We start from the raw sequence: 22,521 nt of genomic DNA, 5'->3' as shown, positions 1-22,521 counted from the left end.
AGAAATTTTGTTGATGAACTACAAATAGTCACCTCTCTTGTGAGAAAGCAGTAATTGTATACATGTGTATATACACACAAACACATCATTCACTGCAGCCACATTCTCTCAATGCATAAATTATTACCTTGAGAGTGAGACTGGCATTAAAACAGTGTTAACTACTCAAAATTATGTTATAGCCACTGATGCTATCTAATTTTACCAGTTTGGGAATTGAAAGGGATGTTAGACAACATGGTGTCCACCACCCTCCTTTTAAAGGTCCAGAAATGAAGCCAAAGAGGGAATGTGATTTGCCCAAAGGGACATCTAGATAGTAACTGAAATGCAAATCAAGCCCAAACATCCCTGCCTCCAATCTATTTTATATTGCCTTTGAATTAAACAGTTACTCTTACTCTGACACATGAGGAACTACACATTTATTAAATACAAACAAAACCATAATCTACATATTCTGAAAGGTTTTTATTTTTTTTCTCCGCAATAGGACAGAAAAGACTCCCTTCAATTTGTCTATGGAAGAATTTCCACTGTTAAGCTACCCACTATGCTTGAAGGAGAAGCAACACGGAAAGGGAAAATGTCTTATGCCTTGAATTAAACAGAAAGGAAAAATTCAAAAGATAGACTACTCTGGAGAAGTGGAAGAGAGACATAGAGAATGCATATTTTCATGAAAAGCAACTGGCTTTTTCTCATTTAGCAAGGCATGATCTTTAACATCCAAAATTATTAAAATCCTCATAATAACTGAACAACTGAATCAGAAAATATAAAATGACTTCAACTTCCAATTTGCTTCCCTAAAATAGTGGTTGCTCTGTGAACTCTTTATGGCCATTTTGGTAGTTTACACACACACACACACACACGGCACTTACTGAACTGTAGAGATAGCCTTCACCATTCATGGCCACATAGAGGCTGGCCTTCACCCCTTGGATGGCCACCACACGGAGGCCCACAGGAATTAGATTGAAGAGGGCTGCAGGGGTTAAAAAGAAGACAGAGAAGAATAATTAGTGACCTCTTGAATAACTCACCTTGCTTCTTACAATGATTCTTCTTCTGAGAATTAAAACTTATTAATAGAAAGTGGTAGGGGAAAGGAAGGAGAAAGAGAGAAAGACAGAGAGGTCTAAAAATGAGGATAACTGACTTCTTGGCTCTGCCCCCCACTGATTGCCTGTGTAACTTCAGATCAATTACACAGACACACATGTATAAAGGAGTTAGATTAGAAGGTGTGGAAGAGCCCCAACTGGATCTGGGAGCCCAGCACCCTTGCTTCTCAAAAATTAACACAAACCGTGCAAAATAAGTTTTTTTTCTAACACTTAAATAATTAGAATCAAAAAATTCTCAACAATAAAAGGCATATTTGTAGTCATAAGGAATAATAAAATATGATCTCTAAAATATACGTCAGAACTTCCTGTTTTCAGACTTTTCCCTGTGGTTCCAAACACTGTCTTAAACATGGAAGATAAATGTAAAAATCACTGACTCGCTGGTTGTAATACCAAAGACAGAACTTTTCTCTTGATATTTCAGGTTTTCATGTGTAAACAACAATAGATACATAGATGACTGACATATAGCTTAAACTACAATGATATATTTTATAGATGTCTATTTAAAACCATTAAAAATTAATTTGGCAAATGTAATTCAACACACTAAGATGAAATAAGAACATTTGCTTGTTGTCTTTAAATATGCATTTTATTTGCCCATCACTCCAAATACTCCACAGTCTATAATTTCCACTTGGAAAAGGATTTCATACATCAGAAAAAAGATAAAGAAGAAGAAAAACAAGATAATCTAATTTTCTTCTGACAATGTAGTTCTATAATTATGTATCTTTGGCACGATTCCAATTACTTTTGAGATTTCAAAGTGAGCATACGCAGAAAACATCGCCTTTTCCTAAAACAATTTACACTATATATGGAAGAAAAGCATTCATATAATTAGGCCCTGTACATGGCAACATGGCTATAAATTAAATATCTCATGACTACACACATAACAGAATATTTCTGCAGTTCACTTTTATATTCTGACTTAAATGTTCTTATCTGTCTTTTCCACTTAAAAAATTCCTATAAGTTCTTACTTTGTCAGTTTTTGATAAAAGATACACATAAATTAACCCAAGAGCTACTATTACTTAGGAATGCTTCTGTGATGGGGGCTTCTCTCAATCTGGGATAGTATGCCAAATACACACACACACACACACCTCTGCACACACAGTATTTGGCTTTCAGTCAAATGTTTGGCTGAGAGTTGTAGAGGATCAATCAAGCCTTAGACACCAAGTTCACTACAGACAGATTCAATTCCTAGCAGTTGACATTGGATCATTCTCTTTCAAACCTGTTTCCTCATTTGTCATGAAAATTGAGACTAAATCTTGATGCCAATAAACTGTATAGCTTATGTAATAATAGTCGTTCAATAAATGGTAAGCATTATTTTTAAAAAATCTTAATAGTTGCTTATGGATCATCGGCTCAATTTAGACCTGAACTAGTTTTAGTTCTCCTGTATTCCTGCCATTGTCCTGGTGCTACTAAAATAACTTAAGAAACACAAAACCTTAAAGTCTAGTTGGGGAAAAAAAATCTAAGACATATGGAATAATCTGATACAGTGTATAATTTACTTCTATAATTAAATGTAATATATGCATTCTATATATATTCTCTATGTTACAGAAGTTCAGGAAAATGGAAGATCCGTGTGGCCCGAAGTGCCTCACACAGAAAATGGAGCCTACCTTGGCACTTAAAGACATGGCAGAAATTAAGAAAGTCAACAGGAGAAGAATATTTTATTGGGGCGGCAAGTTAGGTGGTTTTGCAGAGTAACGTGTGTATGCAGGAAGGGAATGGGAGATCAGAGGACTTGATTTATACTGGGGCAGAACGAGAAAGAACACAATGTAGGCCAGCGCCTGTGGCTCAAAGGGGTAGGGTGCTGATCCCATATGCCGGAGGTGGTGGGTTCAAACCCAGCCCCAGCCAAAAAAAAAAAAAAGAACACAATGTAAATAAAGTGAGGATACATGAGGGTCTGTCACTCAAATCTGAGATCTAGACTTTACCAAATGGGCAACAAGACACGTGACATATAAAGATTATACGACTGTAAGATATTTCCAGACAATATTGTTTCTGTCTGCACCACTCCATTACATGGCTTTGAGCTATATACATTTAACCTCACTTCCTTAGTTTTCCTATCTTTAAAATGGGCATAATAATCCCTTCCGCACAAAGTTGACAGAAGAATCAAATGCATTATTGTGTTCCTGCAAGTGATTCATAAGCAAAGATGTGTCTATTATTTGTCATTAATGCTTGATCCCTCTGCTTGTCAAATAAGGTTACTATAGGACTGATATAAAAAGAGTTATATGGCCTCAGCAATATTTTTTAAATTTACTTTTTATAGTTTGCTTAATGATTTAAAAGATAATGCTTTATATTTGTGCAATATTTAACTTTCAAAGTGCTGATAAATTCATCAGATGGATTTGATCCTCAACCATAAATGCTATGAAGAATTTAGGAGAGAATGACTGCCTTAATTTTTAGAAGGATAAACAAATTTCAGCCAAGTAACCTAGGAGAAACTGCATCTAAACAAAGGTTTCCTAGCTCTCTAATACAGTTTTCTATCCAAAATATGTATTTCCTCCTATTGCTCTTTTTTTTTTTTTTTTTTTCCTTTTTTGTGACAGAGTCTCAGCCTGTTGCTAAGGATAGAGTGCCATGGTGTCAGCCTAGCTCACAGTAACTTCTAACTCCTGGGTTCAAGAGATCCTCCTGCTTCTGCCTCCTGAGTAGCTGGGACTATAAGCACCTGCTATGAAGCCTGGGTAATTTGTTTTATTTTTAGTAGAGGCAGAGGTCTTGCTCTTGCTCAGGCTGGTCTCAAACTCCTGAGCTCAAGGGATCCAACCACTTCAGCCTCCCAGAGTGCTAGGATTACAGGTGGGAGTCACAGCGCCCAGCCTCCTTTTGTTCTCTTAGGTTTAATTTCCCCAATACTATTCTTGCCTTCTTGCAAACTAATAGATGCTTTAGCTGAGTCTCCCTGCATAGCCTGCATTTAGATGTAGCTCCTGGTGTTTCAGTGCTGGATAATGACGTGCAGGTCAGCGGGTCTACATAAAGTTGAAGAGCCCTTCCTTAAAGATAGCTTCTGGGTGTCCTTTGTCTCTCTGCTCAACCTTTCCCTTTTTGCTGCCTGGCAGGTATATGGTAGCTGGATCATCTCCGATGGTGAAAACAAGGGCCACTCCCTAGTGAGCAGAAGCAAGTGAGCTGGAAGGAGCTGGGTCCCTGAGAACTTTGTGAGCAGTGGCACCCATCCAGCATTCGGAGACATAGGTCTGGCTCTCATGTGAAAAAATGAGTCCTTGTTATTTCAGTCTGTGCAATGCAGGGCCAAGGTAATCCTAACCAATGTAGACTGCTAATGACAGCAGAATGAATATGTAACATCTGAACTAAATGCAAGGTACTTATACGCTGTAAATAACAGCAGCTACCAGAAAATCCGCATATCAAGTTCAGGGGCAATTCTTGTGAGAAGAACTAATGAAATCCCAAATTGTGCATAATGTCTTTCTGAAGTGAAGACTTCCTAGGATAAATGCTAATTGCATTAGTTCATGTAGCTGGAACAGGAGAAAAAAACAACGGTAAAGCTTTTCTTATGTGAGAAGTGAGAGAAAACTGCTAAAGCTAGACAGAGACAAAAACATGAAATCTGTGCGAATGCTTCCCATGAACCACGAGGTGACAATGGCTTTTAGATGGTATGTTCTGGGAGAGTTACCGAATCCATTAAAAAAACAATCAGTAAGCAATTTGAAATAAGAGTTTTTATAGGTAAAAGCTTGAAAACCATTCTCTTTTTAAGAGTACTCATCTGCCTCCTAAAATCTCCAAAAGTGGCATGTGACTTACCCTTATCAATTATTTGCCATCAGTGTAGTGTACTTTGCTGCCAGCTCACAGAAGCCCTTTGTTTCTCAGCGATAATTTCTCCTTAGTCTCTAGACTCCAACTCAAAGCCCCTGCCCTAACTCATATAACTGAGATACTGGCTTCCACCCATTTGTCAAGTCCCGGCAAGTGACTCACGTCGTTTCCTTGCTTGCGTGCTGATTCTTCCCTGTCTCCCATGTCCTTTCCAACTTGGCTCCCATCCACATTTCCAGCTTATCATCTGTCACCCCTTCCATCTACTGTAACCAGCTTCCTAGAGCGTTTTGCTATTTCCTAAGTCCCCCCTTGATCTTTAGGTGAGAGTTTCTCCTCGTTTGTTCTCTCTTTTTGGAAAGCCTATCTTCCAAATGAATGTGGCCAACTCTCTTTACCCGTTAAGGCCTACTTTATTGAACTCCCTCCATAAGTCTTGGCCAAACCCTTTAGAGATAGTAGTTCCCTTTTCCAGAATTGCTTATTTCATGTGCCCATCTCTGCAATGGCATTCAGAACATGGTTTCAGAGTTATTTGTCTCCATCCCTACAACACAAGCTTCTTGAAGGTAGTCTCTGCATCTTCTAGCACAGTTAGATATATAATATATAGTTTATATTAAATAAGTGCTATTGATTATAAGGGCCATGAAAAGACATTATTTTCAGGAATTTGTGTTTCCTTACTGGAATGATATTCAAAGTTATGTATACAACATACATTTCTGCTACATGGCACTTTCACTTCAACACCACTTATTTGGTGCTTTTAATAATATGATTTTCCTCCTCCTACTTTCTAAAATCCATGATTTTGCTAAGTTAGTTCCCTCCGCTTGGAATGTCACTCTCTCTCTGTCTTCACCCTGAAATCCCTGACACATTTAAAATGACACACCAAATACCAAGTGCTTTCTTTCATTTCTTAGCTGATTTATTCCTGGATCTAGATTATATTTATCACAAGTTATAATTTTATTCCTTTAAAATATCTTGTTTTCTCTCCCAACCACAACTAGACTGTAAGCTTTCCAAAACAGAAATCATATCTAAAATATACTTGTATAATGTGGAGGTAAGGCGGTGGAGGGAGAGGAGGAAAGAGAGAAAGAATATGCAGGGTCTTCTACATTCTATTTATATTCAGGATCTCAGTAAACATTTGCTGAATAAAAATTAGAATTATATGGCAAATAGAGTCCATGTATCTAATCTGACATTGAAAGATCTTATTAATCTTGTCCTTTCCAAAAGGAGTAGCTCATTCTAAATCTTTTCATAAAGTTGACTATTACATTGTCAATATAAAATAATGGAGCCAATGCTCTTTGGATTAACAAACCAAATCCCACTATGAAATCAGATGGGAAAAAAAGATATGGAGAAAGGTAATGAAGGGAAAGAATAGTCTTACAGAAATGGCACTGGGAAAACTAGACATTCACATGTAAAAGGATGAAATTGGAGGCACAGCACCCATAGCACAGGGGTTACAGCACCTGCTACATACACTGAGAGTGGGAGGTTTGAACCCAGCCCGGGCCAGCTAAACAACAATGACAACCACAACAAAAAATAGCCAGGTGTTGTGGCAGGTGCCTGTAGTCCCAGTTACTTGGGAGGCTGAGGCAAGAGAATCGCTTAAGCTCAAGAGTTTTAAGTTGCTGTGAGCTGTGACACCACAGCACTCTACTGAGAGCAACACAGTAAGACTCTGTCTCAAAAAAAAAAAAAAAGGAATGAAATTGGACACTTATCTCTCACCATACATGAAAATTAACTCAAATGGATGAAAGATTTAAACACGAGACCTGAAACTGTAAAACTCCTAGAAGAAAACATAAGGGGAAGCTTCTTGACAATAGCCTTGGCAATGATTTATTTTTTGCATGTGATATTAAAAGCACAAGAATCAAAAGCAAAAATAGACAAATGTGACTTATCTAACTAAAAAATCTTTTGCACAACAAAGAAAACAATCAACAGAATGAAAAGACAGCCCATACCGAGAGAGAGAAAATATCTACAAACTGTATATCTGTTAAGGTCTAATATCCGAAGTATCTAGTACTACTACAATTCAATAACAAAAAAGTCCAAAATAATTCAATTAAAAAATGGGCAAAGGGCTTGCATAAACATTTTTCTAGAGAAGATAGCCAACAAGCGTATGCTCACCGTCACTAGATCTTTATGAACTGTGAAGCTAAAAGACACATTTTTAAGTTATTAAAAAAGTATCAATTTTGATTAATCATTCTATAGAAAAGATTTGAGATTAAATTATATAAAAGATTATACATTGAAAATAATATAAAATAAATGTATAGAATTGCAGCTAACATGTAATTAATTAATATATTTTATTATTTTCCAAGATTTTACCATCTTTAAGGGAGCTCCAAGCTTTTAAAAAACTGTTACTTTTTTTTATTTTTTCACATTACTCACTCTTGCATTTTATTTTTATTTCCTTATGTTATGTTTATTTTTTCAAAGGAGTACTCAAAATCAGATAAGCTTCAGGACCTACAAAACCTCAGTCAATCTCAAGTTAAAATTTAAGTGGAAAGAGAGAATGTAAGTAACAAATGAGAAAGGAAAAACTCAAGAATTTATATTCATTGGGGGCAGTGCAAGATAGAGGCCATGTAACAGCTTCTTTGCAACTTGGAGCAGTGATATTGGGGAGAAAGACTCCAGGCATCTCTCACTTGTGGGCTCTGCCCAGAAACATCCCTCTGGGACACAGGGAGACAGCAACAGACTTCTAGACCCCAGGAGGAGGACAAAACCAGTGAAGAAGTGGCAAGTGCTTGCGAATGGGCTGCCGCAGCTGTAACTACAACAGCAGGGAGATTGCAACAGGGAAAGCCTTCCCTGTGGGTTGTGTTGTTTGTTTGGACTTGGGCACTCAGTTGAAATACCTTAGGAGAACTTGGGTGAGAGTGTGAGTGACTTTAAGCCTTGTCCAGAACAGGGGACTGAGCCGCTGGGCTGGAACAGAGCTAACATTCTTTGGCTATGGGCCACATGCACAGCCATTGTGGGGAGAATTGCCCCTACAGGCTCCGCCCTCAGGGTCACAGAGCAAGGCTCCAGCTGGGAGACCTTGGGCAAGGGATCTAGTGACTGTGAGCAATGCCAAAGGCCAGGACTGAGACACTGGGGAAGAGCAGAACTTTCAGTGTTTGGCAGTGGGAGGGCTGCCTTGCAGCCTTGGCCCTCAGGAGCATAGAGTGAGGCCGTTATTGACACACTAGATAAGCGGGCATTCACTTCAGGAGAGAACCCAGCAACAAGTGCTTTCCTGGGAAAGCTTCTGCTTAGCCAAGGTTAATGATTTAAAGTATTTTTTAAGTGTGCTAAGGAGAGAATTAGGCTCTCAGTCCTGCGGGGTTTGAGAAATCTGCAGAGGCCTCTAGTCTCCATCTCACACAACTGTATCAGCATTCTGATTAAGATCTCATACCCCAGATCAGCTGTGGACCAGACAATATTCAGCAGGAAATACACACTGCCCCTTTTTTGGGTTTGGTTTTTTATGTTTTTTTCTTTTTTTTTTTTAATTTCAACTTTCCCCCCTACATTTTTTCTTTTTTTCTCTCTTAATTTTTCTACCATAAATATAATTTTCCATTGTTGCCATCTTTAATAATAAGAATTTTATTATTGCTAGTGTTTCTGCCCTTACTATTTTGTTTCTGCCCCCAATTTTATCCTGTAAGGTTTTCTGTTTGTCTGTTTTAGTTTGATTTACACTATTTTTGTCTTTCCTCTCTATTTGGTGGAGGTGGGGTACCGTGTCTGCTCAGACTGGCTAAGAGCTGTTGACCTCAAGGGAACCACCCACCCCAACAACCCCGGAGGTTGAGGCTTTTGAAGGTGTAGATTAAAGTACCCTAATGTACACTTTTATTACTCCTGTCTCCCTCTTTCTGTGCCTCTCTTCTTTTTGTCAATATTCCCTTTTAGTCACCCCCTTTCCTTTCTCTTTTTAAAATCTTTTTTAGCTTCTTGCTCTTCAATCTTTGCATCCTTTTAGTCCTGTACCAAAAAGTATCATTGTAGGCCAGAAGCATGGTAACTTAAAGAGCAAGAGGAAGTGAAAGGAAAATTAGGGCAAGGAAACAGATAAAAGAAAACACTTATGAGGAAGAATCAGCAGAAAAATCCTGGCAACATGAAAAACCAGTCCAGAGCATCCCCCTTGTCCAAGGGACCATGAGGTAGCTACTGGAGAGGATTCTACCTATAAAGAAATGTTAGAAATGACAGAAGGGGAATTTAAAATACAGATGATGAAAACAATGAAGGAAATTGTTGAGAAAATGGAAAATACCCAAAAGGAAATCCAAAAACAGAATCAAATAAGAGATGAACAATATGAAGAATATACAAAGGATATGGCAGAGCTGAAGGAATTGAAGCAATCAATTAGGGAACTTAAAGATGCAATAGAAAGAATCAGCAACAGATTAGACCATGCAGAAGAAAGAATCTCAGAGGTAGAGGACAAAGCTCTTGAGATAACTCAGATAGTTAAAGAGGCAGAAAAAAGAGAGAGAAAGCAGAATGTTCACTGACAGAATTATGGGACTTTATGAAGCATTCCAATATACAAGTTATAAGAATCCCAGAAGGGGAAGAAGAATGTCCCAGAGGAATGGAAGCCATACTAGAGAATATTATAAATGAAAATTTCCCAACTATCACCAAAGATTCTGACACACTGCTTTCATAGGGATATTGGATCCCAGGTTGGACCCCTCAACTCAAATAGAACTTCTCCAAGACACATTGTGATGAGCCGGTCCAAAGTCAAGACAAAAGAAAAGATTCTGAAAGCTGCCAGGAGTAAGCACCAATTGACTTACAGGGGAAAATAACCAGAGTGACTGCAGACTTATTTAATGAAACTTTTTTTTTAATTTTTTTTTTTTGTAGAGACAGCGTCTCACTTTACCGCCTTCAGTAGAGTGCCATGATGTCACAGGACTCACAGCAACCTCTAGCTCTTGGGCTTCAGTGATTCTCCTGCCTCAGCCTCCCAAGCAGCTGGGACTACAAGCACCTGCCACAACGCCCGGCTATTTTTTGGTCACAGTTCAGCCAGGGCTAAACCAGAAGACAATGGTCATCTACCTTTAATCTACTTAAACAAAACAATTTCCGGCCCAGAATTCTATATCCTGCTAAGCTAAGCATTATAATTGATAGAGAAATCGAATCTTTTACTGATATGCAAACATTGAGGAAATTTGCAACAGCAAGACCAGATAGACAGGAAATACTTCAACCTGTTCTACACACTGACCATCATCATGGACAAACAGCAAAGTAAGTACCCAGAAATTAAAGGACAGAACCTCCACAGTGATGGAAAAGATAAAACTAAGCAATGGACTTTCACAAAATAAGATGAATAGAACACTACCTCACTTATCAATTATCTCAGTAAATGTTAATGGCTTGAATTCTGAACTGAAGAAGCATAGACTGGCTGATTGGATTAAAAAACACAAGCCCTCCATCTGCTGTCTGCAGGAAACACACCTAGCCTCAAAAGACAAATTAAAACTCAGAGTTAAGGGTTTGAAGACAATTTTCAGGCAAATGAAAAACAGAAGAAAAGAGGGGTTGCAAACTTATTCTCAGATACAAGTAGATTTAAAGCAACTAAAGTCAAAAAAGACAAGATGGACACTTTATATTGGTCAAGGGAAAAATACAGCAAGAAAAAATTTCAATTCTAAATGTTTATGCACCCAACTTAAATGTTCCCAGATTCTTGAAACAGACTTTACTCATTCTGAGAAATATGATATCCTATAACACCATAATAACAGGGGGCTTTAACACTCCTCTTACAGAGCCAGATGGATCTTGTAAACCAGAGGTCCTCAAACTTTTTAAACAGGGGGCCAGTTCACCGTCCTTCAGACCATTGGAGGGCCGGACTATAGCTTAAAAAAAAAAAAAAAAACACTATGAACAAATTCCTATGCACACTGCACATATCATATTTTGAAGTAAAAAAACAAAATGGGAACAAATATAATCACACCACCTCCTGTGGCCCGCAGGCCGCAGTCTGAGGACCCCTGCTCCAAACAGAAATTAAACAAGGACATAAGGGGCTTAAATGAGACCCTAGAACAACTTGTTCTATATATATTCAACAAGAATATATAGAACATTCCATCCTAAAGCCAAAGAATATACATTCTTCTCATCACCCCATGGAACGTTCTCCAAAATTGATCATGTCCAAGGACACAAAACAAACCTCAACAGAATCAAAAGAATTAAAATTTTACCTTGTATCGTCTCAGACCATAAGGCACTAAAGATGGAACTCAACTCCAACAAAAATGTTCAATCCCATACAAAGGCATGGAAATTAAATAACCTTCTGTTGAATGACAGTTGGGTGCAGGAAGAAATAAAATAGGAAATCATTAACTTCCTTGAGCATAACAGCAATGAAGACACAAGCTAACAAAACTGTGGGACACAGCACAAGCAGTCCTGAGAGGAAAATTTATCACTTTAGATACTACATCTGAAAAACAGAAAGTGAGCACATCAACAAACTCACAAGCCATCTTATGGAATTGGAAAAAGAAGAACAATCTAAGCCTAAACCCAGCAGAAGAAGAAATATCCAAAATTAAATCAATGAAATTGAAAACAAAAGATTCATTCAGAAAATTAATGAAACAAGGAGTTGGTTTTTTGAAAAAATAAATAAAATAGATAAACCTTTGACCAGACTAACTAGAAACAGAAAAGTAAAATCTCTAGTAACCTCAATCAGAAATGATAAAGGGGAAATAACAACTGATCCCACAGAGATACAAGAGATTATCTCTGAATACTACCAGAAACTCTATGCCCAGAAATTTGACAATGTGAAGGAAATGGATCAATATTTGGAATCACACTCTCTCCCCAGACTTAGCCAGGAAGAAACAGGTCTCCTGAACAGACAAATTTCAAGCACAGAGATCAAAGAAACAATAAAAAATCTCCCAAGAAAAAAATTCCCTGGTCTGGGTAGCTTCACACCAGAATTCTATCAAATCTTCAAAGAAGAGCTTATTCCCATAATGCAGAAATTATTCCAAAAAATTGAGGAGTTAGGAATCTTCTGCAACACATTCTATGAAGCAAACATCAGCCTGATACCAAAACCAGGAAAAGACCCAACTCAAAAGGAGAATATCAGACCAATTTCACTCATGAATATAGATGTAAAAGTTCTCAACAAAATCCTAGGCAATAGATTACAGCTTATCATCAAAAAAATCATACATCATAATCAAGTAGGTTTCATCCCAGGGATGCAAGGCTGGTTTAACATATGCAAGTCCATAAACGTTATTCACCATATAACATTTGGTGAGAAGCAAAAACAAAGACCATATCATCTTTTCAATAGATGCAGAAAAGGCATGTGATAAATTCCAGCATCCTTTTCTAATTAGAACACTGAAGAGTATAGGCATAGGTGGCACATTTCTTAAACTGATTGAAGCTATCTATGACAAATCCACAGCTAATATTTTACTGAATGGAGTACAACTGAAAACTTTTCCATTTAGAACTGGAACCACACAAGTTTGTCCTCTATTGCCACTTCTATTCAATATAGTGCTGGAAGTTTTAGGGAAGAGAAGGAAATAAAGGGCATCCAAATAGGAGCAGAGGAGGTCAAACTCTCCCTCTTTGCTGACAATATGATCTTAAACTTAGAGAACCCCAAAGATTCAACCACAAGACTCCTGGAAGTCATCAAAAAATACAGCAATATCTCAGGATATAAAGTCAATGTCCCACAAGTTAGTAGCCTTTGTATATGCCAATAACAGCCAAGATGAGAGGCTAATGAAGGACACAACTCCCTTCACCATAACTTCAAAGAAAATGAAATAGGAATATACCTAACAAAAGAGGTGAACTTTGTGCAAAAAATTATGAAACCCTAAGAAAAGAAAAAGCAGAAGATATTAACAAATGGAAGAACATACCATGCTCATGGCTGGGAATAATCAACATTGTTAAAATGTCTATACTTCCCAAAGCAATCTACAGATTCAATGCCATCCCTATTAAAATACCAACATTGTACTTTCAAGACTTGGAAAAAATGATTCTTTGTTTTGTTTGGAACCAAAAAAAAACCCCAAAATGCCGTATCACTAAGGCAGTTCTTAGTAATAAAAATAAAGCTGGTGGCAACAACATACCAGACTTTAGGCTGTACTACAAAGCCATAGTGGTCAAGATACCACCAGACTGGCACAAGAATAGAGAGACAGACGTTTGCAATCAAATAGAAAACCACGAGATGAAACTAACACCTTACAGCCACCTAATCTTCAATAAACCAAACAAGAACCATACACTGGAGGAAAGAATCCCTATTCAATAAATGGTGCTGGGAGAACTGGATATCCACATATAGAAGAATGAAACTGGACCCACACCTTTCTCCACTCACAAAAATTGATTCAAGATGGATAAAGGACTTAAATTTAAGGCATGAAATGATAAAAATCCTCAAAGAAAGCATAGGAAAAACACTGGAAGATATTGGCCTGGGGAAAGACTTCATGAAGTAGACTTCCATGGCAATTGCAACAACAGCAAAAATAAACAAGTGGGATTTAATTAAACTGAAAAGCTTTTGTACAGCTAAGGAGACAACAACCAAAGCAAATAGACAACCTACACACTGGGAAAGGATATTTGCATATTTTGAATCAAACAAAAGCTTGATAACTTGGATTTATAGAGAACTCAAATTACTTCACATGAAAAAAGCCAACAATCCCATATATCAATGGGCAAGAGAGATGAACCAAACCTTCTTGAAAGAAGACAGATGAATGGCTAACAAACATATGAAAAAATGCTCATTGTTCCTAATTATTAGAGAAATGCAAATTAAAACCACCCTGAGATACCATCTGACCCCAGCAAGAATGGTCCATATCACAAAATCTCAAAACTGCAGATGCAGCATGGATTTGGAGAGAAGGGAACACTTTTACACTGCTGGTGGGACTCCAAACTAATACAACCTTTTTGGAAGGAAGTATGGAGAACCCTCTGAGAACTCAGGCTAGACCTCCCATTTGATCCTGCAATCCCATTAGTGGGCATCTACCCAGAAGGAAAAAAGTCCTTTTACCACAAGGATACTTACACTAGACTGTTTATCACAGCTCAATTTACAATTGCCAAAATGTGGAAACAGCCTAAATGCCCACCAACCCAGGAATGGATTAACAAGCTGTGGTATATGTATACCATGGAATACTATTCAGCCATTAAAAAAAATGGAGACTTTACATCCTTTGTATTAACCTGGATGGACGTGGAAGACATTATTCTTAGTAAAGCATCACAAGAATGGAGGAACATGAGTCCTATGTACTCAATTTTGATATGAGGACAATTAATGACCTAGTACAAGGTGGGGGTGGGGGAAGGGTAGAGCAGAGAGAGAGAGAAGGAGGTGGGGAAGGAAGAGCAGAGAGAGAAAAGGGGGAGAAAAAGGGGGTCTCAGCGTTTGACACACCATTTGGGGGCAAGACACAATTATAAGAGGAACTTTACCTAACAAATGCAATCAGTGTAACCTGGTTTCTTGTACCTTCAGTGAATCCCCAACAATAAAAAAATAAAAGAATTTATATTCATTGATTGCCTACTTTTTTCAGGCTTTATATTAGATATTTGGACATGCAAGATGTCATTTTTATTATAAACAATGTTTGATTACTTGGCTTTATTTCATGGTATATAAAATTTCTAATTTCTTTTGTAGGTATAAAGTAAATAAATGAAGGAAATGAAAATTGCCATCTTAAACATTGTAGTAGACTCTGGCCTTTGTTGATTTCTCATATAGCAGCTTATAAGCATCTCTAATTTCCCTGATTTAAAAGTCATTCTTATCATAAATATTTATTGTATACTTACTATATGACAAATGTCAGATTTGAGACTCAGCACCTGTACCCCAGTGGTTAGGGTGCGGCCACATACACCAGGGCAGGTGGGTTCAAACCCGGCCTGGGCCTGCTAAACAAATGTCAGACTTGAGCTTAAAAACAACAACAACAACAATGAACCCAAAGATATGGTACCTGGTGAAACATAGATTCATCTATAAATCTTTCTGAAGCTCCCACTATCCTATGGGAAAATTTAAAGCACCAGAAACTTTTATTCTTATCTCCATTGTCTGGCAGGATACCTTAGAATAATAGAAGCTATTATTCAATATTTGCTGAGTAAACAAGTGAATCAGCAGTAGTTTCTCTTTACGCATATTTATTCATAGTTTTTCTAGATCATATTTCCATAATTAAACATGTAAAAAAACTGAAGATAAAATCTACCACACAGAGAATATATACAAATATGTAATCTAAACAGAAAGGCAGGAAAACTTCATGATGTGAAATCTAAGATGGTAAGAATCATGGGATGCATGGACTGGTTGTGTGTGCTTGTGTGTATGTGAGCACGTGTGTGTGTGTGCGTGTGTGTAGGGTGAGGCAGGGTTGGAGGGAATGAAGAGGAAGGAATTTAGGGAAATCTGTTACAATTGACATATTAAACATCTTCTAAAATGATATTTCACCAGAAAAATGTACTTTTTACAAGTGCTATGCTCTAGTCAACTTAATTGCTACCTACCTATTTTCCACACCAGATTATTCCAGTAATAAAAAGATATCAATCCAAAACACATTAAGAGAAAACAATGTGACAACCAATGAAATCTCAAGGAAGAAGAGGAGGGAGGAGAGAAGGGGAAAAGGGAGACAAAAATGATATTTTCCTCAGTAACTTCTAAGGACAGACTCCTTAATGCAATCAAGAAAAGGTAGGAAAGAGTACAGCTGTATTATGAAATTCTGGGTTTATTTTATAGAAAAGGCCATGAAAAATACATCCTAAGACCATTAAAAATTCATGTGGAAGCTATTTCCAGGGCTTAGAGATATTTGGGTTTATAATCCGTGCATTTTTTTTTTTTTTTGAGACAGAGTCTCACTTTGTCACTCTCAGTAGAGTGCTGTGGGATCACAGCTCACAGCAACCTCAAACTCTTGGGCTCCTCTTGCTTCAGCCTCCCAGGTAGCTGGGACTACAGATGTCCGCCACAATGCCCATCTATTTTTAGAGATAGGGTCTTGCTCTTGCTCAGGCTGGTCTCGATCCAGTCAGCTCAGGCAATCCAGTGGCCTTGGCCTCCCAGAGTGCTAGGATTACAGGTATGAGGCACCATACCTGGTCTAATCTGTGCATTTTTAATGTCAGATTGCCTAGAAAGTTCAATATCATTTCCTACATTTCAAAATATTCTCAACAAAGATATTTTGTCAAAGCGTGAATCAGATCATATCCTACAAAATCTTATCCTAAAAGTAAGCTGGCACTAGGTTATTTTCTTTACTTTCTCCTATAATCTTATAGTCTCTTGCAATAATATTTGTAATTATAATATTTATGATAATATTTGCAGGTCACTCAATTGTTTCTTCCTTAGTCATGAAATTAATATTTCTTTCTGTTATTTGTTTATCATTCATTTAAGTCAATTCTTCACCACCCCCCATTTTCAACAGGAAAATGCTATTATTGAATATTCAGCAAAGTAGAATATGGTCTGAGCTATTAAATCCTCCAACAAAAGAGTTATTATGTAAATTGGAGTACAAAAGATGTTCACCTAGGCAAATTATTGATTCCCTTACCCTAATCCATTGCATTTCACACACAGAACGTACCTCAGTGCTTCTTCATGTTTACATGTCTGAGTCTCCCTGCAAAGTAGGAAGTCTTTAAGAGTATAAAATATGTGAGGATTTTTTGCACCCAGAGTGCATTGCACAGTAGAAGACTAACCAATTATTAGTCTTCTGAATTTAACTCTTTAAAACAGCATTTCTTAATGGAATTTAAGAAACAATGTGAATTTTTCTCTATTCCTTTAGCTTATAAAGAAATAAAATAGGGACTTTACCTAACAATTGCAATCAGTATAACCTGGCTTATTGTACCCTCAATGAATCCCCAACAATAAAAAAAAAAAAAAGAAATAAAATAATGCTGATCTTTATTCCATAGATTTGCGACCTTAGTAACTCCAAGGAATTTAACCTCCCTATTTCTTTGCTGCTTCAGGGCATTGTTATAAAGATCGATTAAGATAAGAAAACAAAAACAAACTACTTCTTAAACTATAAAAGTAAGATACAAAGAGTCATTATTAGATTGTAGATTGGTTTTTGTTGTCACTGTTTCTTCCTATCTCCAAATCTAGAGTTTTCATATCAAGGGGAAGAGGGCTGGGTGATCATCATCTCATATTTCAAATTAAAAATTTTAAAATATGATGGAAGGAAATAAAGCAAGGTATTTTGTCTTACATACAGTAAGAAAAAACAACTATGCATTTAAAATAAAACAAATGGAAAGAATGTAAAAGTTGACACCCATTAAGCTATGTTGATTCAGTGTTTCAGTATGACGCACTGTATTACAAACCACTGACCGAGGAATCCAGTCCAATGATTCATTTTCCTCAGTGATTTACAGAACTGATTCCTGGTTTGGGGGCTTAGGGACTAGAATTTTTCTCGTAAGCATTGGTTGACAGGATACACTGTGAGTCTCCAGCATAGTGAAAATGAGCAACACCAATCTCATTTGATAACAGCAAATAGAAATACCTTTGCTCTGGTAGAAGTCCTGCCATTGGCTTTACAACCTTTCCTATGATACGTCAAAGATGTCCAAAAACTTGCATAATTAACAAATCAATTCAATGTGACTCTCTTTTTCTTTAAGATGAAAAATGAAGCATATCACTATCAATAATGAAAGTAAATTCCTGTCATTACTCATCTTCTGCAGCCATTAGTCTTGCACAGACTGGTTTTACAGTATTTGAAGAATTTAGTGACTAGCACAGGTGTCAGTCCACAGATCAAAGGGTAAAAACATCCTCCAAGAAATCTTTGCATGTTTTGAAGTTTTTAGATCATCATCTTTTACAAATCTTTCATCCAACACTATGTTGCCAAAATCAATACTGTAGCCTATTAAGTTTATTCATTAATTCACCACATATGTATACTGCACACATTGTGCTAGACATTTGTAATACAGTGGTGAAAAAGACAGGCATAGCACCTATCATCACAGTAGTTAAAGTTGAAAACAAGCAAACAAAAAATAACTCCACATATCCGTCTTACAGATCAAGGAGTCAAAGCTTAAAGATGCTGTTTCCCCAGAGTCATAAAGTTAGTCAATGGGAAAGCTAAGATGTGAACCTAGGTTTTGGTGCCTCTAAAACTACAGAATATTGCTGCTTTTAAGAAATAAAAGGGAGGGCCCAGCTCGGTGGCTCAGGCTTGTAGTCCTAGCACTTTGGGAGACCGAAATGGAAGGAACACTTGAGACCAGGAGATGGGCAGCATGGGAGAGGCACTCTGTGCCAAAAAATAGAAAAATTAGCTTGGCCTGGTGTTGTATGCCTGTAGTCCCAGCTACTCAGGAGGCTGAGACAGGACAATTACCTGAGTCCAGGAGTTAGAGACTATAGTGAGCTATGATGATACCACGGCACTTTAGGCAATAGAGTGAGACTCTGTTTCAAAATACAAAAAAGAAAAAAAGAGCAAAGTAGAAAGAAAGGAAAGAAGAAATAAAGAAAAGACAAATTCAGTAATCACAATTCAAGTGGTTGTGAAAAAAATGATAACATGTAGAACTATAATTAAACAATTTGAAAGCCTTAAAGGGAATTTTTCAGCCAAGCAGAACCATCCCACTCAGAAAGTACAAAGCCTTTAGTTCTTCTTAGTTAAAATTACACAGAGATGATACAAATAAACTTATTTAAGTTGATTTAGATACACTCAACCAAAGCATGGAACTTTATTGTTAATACCTGAACAAGAAAATGTACCTGCCTCATTCCAAAAATATTAAGTGGATTGCTAGAAATGAATATACAAGGCTGGATCATTAAGTTCTTGAGCTTATCTTAGAAAAGGACTACATATCTGCTTGCTGAATATCACTCTAGTCACCACCGTGGAAGTACACTCCTTGGGAAGCTACACACCAACACCAGCACCTAGTCCATCCTTCAAAGCACTTTCTCAAAGATGAGTTCACAAACTTAATTGTCAAACCTCAAATGTGCTTTGAAGGATTGACTAGGTCCAGACATCGGTATACAGCTTCCCAAGGGGAATTCTTCAACGGTGACCATAGCAATATTTAGCAATGAGCTATGTGGCATTTTTCCTAGAAAGAGTTCATGAACTTAATTATCTGACTTCGTAAAGTATCTCAAGAATGGAAGAAAACGTACCCAATGTACTCAGCCCTACTATGAAACTAATTTAGGGTTTGCACATGAAAGCTATAACCCAGTTACAACCTAAGAATAGGGGGAAGGGAGAAAGGTAGGGGAGGGCGGGGGGAGGTGGGTAGAGGGAAGGGGATTGGTGGGATTACACCAGCCGTGCATCTTACAAGGGTATATGTGAAACTTGGTAAACGGTCTGTAAAGCTAGTGAATGATGCCCCATGATCATATCAAAGTACACAGCTATGATTTAATAAAAAAAAAAACAACAGACATTCAAGAGAGGATATTATACCAAAATTGGCACTTGTAAAAGAAAAATAAAAATGTTAAATTTCTGGGAATCCTTATAATAAAGTAATAAAGAAGACACACACACACAAAAAAAAATTATCTGACTTCAAATAATGTGGTAAGATTTTTCTTTTTTGAAATACAGAGATTAAAAAAAAGGATTTGAAATATAAGATACCGATTTTTGTCCTCATTATTCTTTACCTTAAAAACATCTCCTTTAACCCATCTCTAATATAATACCTACAAATTTTTCCAAAGCACTGCATTTGACTCATTGCTCAATATCACTTCCTTATTTCCTACAATATAAAGTTTAAATGTTCCTAAATGTCAGGTAAGGCAGTCTAAATCATGGCCCTCTGACACTTGTGCACCATCTCCCTGCTTGTTGGAAATAGTGGGCTTATATTTCTCTGGCAAGAGGTATCTCTACTTTCTGATTTTGTGCCTCCATATCTGAAATTCAGTTCTCCTAATCTTAGTTTATGTATTTTTTATTATTTATTTATTGTTCTCTTTTGCATTTTTATTAAATCATAACTGAGTACATTGATGCATTTATGGGGTTCACTGTACTGATTTGGTATACCATGTGAAATGCCCACATGCCCACATGTGAACTGATTAACACATCCATCACGATTATATTCTTTTCTTAATAGTTTTGAAATGTACCATTGCATCGCGTGCATTAGGTGAGGTCCCCCCCAAACACCCTCTCCCATCTGCCTTCCCCCTGCCTCCCTCCCCTCTCTCTCCTTTATTTCTATTCTTCAAGATTCAGTTTAAAACCAACGTTTGCTGAGTACCATGGATTTGGGAATTTCTCTGATCTCTGAAATCTGGTGATTCTTCTGACCAGTTGGTAGTACCAGTAACACCTGGCATTAAGTTTTATTGTACATTAAAATCCAACCTCTTCTACTACCCTGGAAAAGAAGGCAGGGATTGTATCACATTCATTTTGTAACCCAGTAACTAGTACGCAGTTGGCCCTCAATATGTTGGTGTTAATGAAAATAAAGCATGCATATGGCAGACATATGTGAAAACCCAATCATCTGGTTGTAGCTGACTGAAACAGTGTTCTAAGAAGACATATGAAGCCAGGCAACAATGAATGTTGTGAGAATCCAGTGACTTCTGCCGTGGACACAGAAGGGAGGCGCTTGAGCCATTGATTTGCCACCTCCAGCCTGAGGGCCTCCTTTTAAAACAAAATATCACAAAACCTTCTACAAACAAACAGCAATGATTTGCACTTCATTTTATTTTTATCTTATTGTATAACTCTGTCTCAAAGTTTTAATAATGCAAATGCAGAATGTAAACTTTAAAAACAGGAAAAAAAAAAACCCTCCAGAGATAATTTAACTCAATAGTTCACACACTTTATTGCATATTACAGCCTCCTGGGAAGTATTTTAAAAGTCCAATGTCCCGGGTGGTGCCTGTGGCTCAAAGGGGTAGGGCACCGGCCCCATATGCCGGAGGTGGTGGGTTCAAATCCAGCCCTGGCCAAAAACTGCAAAAAATAAATAAATAAATAAAAATAAAAGATTTCTTTAAAAAAAAAATGTCCAATGTCCAGGTCACAACTTTACTAATTAAATAAAAATGTCCAGGATTGAACTTTTTTGAAGCTCCTCAGATTATTTCAATGTGCAGCATTTTCATAATCAATAGTCTGGGATAGTTATAACAAGTTCCAGGGTGATGCTGATCCTTACAAACCTTGTCAGTGAAGGGACCAAATCATGCTACTCAAAATGTGGACAGCATCACCCTCACCTGGAACTTTTGGAAAGGCAGACTCTCTCAGGCCCTGTTCAAGTATGACTACTGCAAAATGTGCATTTTAACAGAACTCCAGCTGATTACAAGGCACTTAAAGTTTGAGACGCACAGTTCGAAAGCAATGGCTCTCAAAGTGTAATCTGCTGAACTTGCTGGAAATGAAAACTCTCATGCCCCCTTCTAGACCCACTGATTATTAAGCCCCTCTATTGTATTATAATGGAATTTAAAATATTCTAAAGAGAACCTTCCCTGTTCCCTCTTACTTAGGTATTAACAGAAATTAACACTTTTGATTCAGAAATGCTGGGGGTAGGACCCAGCAAACAGTAATCTAACAAGCCCTCTGGGTGATTCTGATGCATGATAAAGTCTGAGAAGTCAAGTTCTAGAATAAAGCTCTGTTTTTATCCTTGACCGCACTTTGAAATCATTCAGGTTGTTTTGAAAGAATACTGATAACTGGGTTCTTTCCTCAAGAGACTTGACTTTATCGTTCTAAAGCAAAACCTGGGAATAAGGATTTTTAAATTACCTGGGTAATTTTAATGTGCAAGAATTTTGGAACCATTACTCTAGAGAAACTGGATATATGAGGAAAGGTGGGCTTCCCCCTTTGCATCTTAGTAAGACTCGTCCTACTCAGATTATCAACAGTGTCAGGGACTAAGAAGAGACTATATGTAACTCTGTTCTTTCCAATCCCTTCAGAGGGAGATTACAAACACTGGGTTTTAAATCCTGTCTAAATAGACTTTCATCAATCCTCCCTAAGACGAGAAGGCCTAAAAAAGTGCTGAAACTGCAGATGTGGTTCAAAAGTGATTTCTTACCCAATTTGTCAAAACTCTGCTCAAGGCCTCCATTTTTTCTGAAATTACTCTTGATCACCCTTCAGCCAGCATAGACTTCCCCTATTTACTCTTTCCAAAACATCTTTTTTCACGTGAGTAAAATTTGGTATTACCAACTTCAAGAATACAATTCCTATTTTTCAAATGAGAAACT

General features: G+C 37.3%; 1 protein-coding gene across 3 annotated transcripts in view; it reads right to left on the bottom strand.

The window, feature by feature from the left end:
• Positions 1-22,521, bottom strand: part of FGF12 (fibroblast growth factor 12) — a 541,519-nt gene that overhangs the window by 159,832 nt on the left and 359,166 nt on the right. For all 3 annotated transcript variants that reach the window (XM_053565441.1, XM_053565442.1, XM_053565439.1), the window contains one exon: positions 888-991. In XM_053565441.1, coding sequence (XP_053421416.1) covers positions 888-991 — 104 coding nt within the window. The remainder of the gene's footprint in view (positions 1-887; positions 992-22,521) is intronic.

Source organism: Nycticebus coucang, chromosome 16 (assembly GCF_027406575.1).
Source record: "Nycticebus coucang isolate mNycCou1 chromosome 16, mNycCou1.pri, whole genome shotgun sequence".
Taxonomy (NCBI): domain Eukaryota; kingdom Metazoa; phylum Chordata; class Mammalia; order Primates; family Lorisidae; genus Nycticebus; species Nycticebus coucang.
This window is presented reverse-complemented; position numbering and strand designations above follow the sequence as displayed.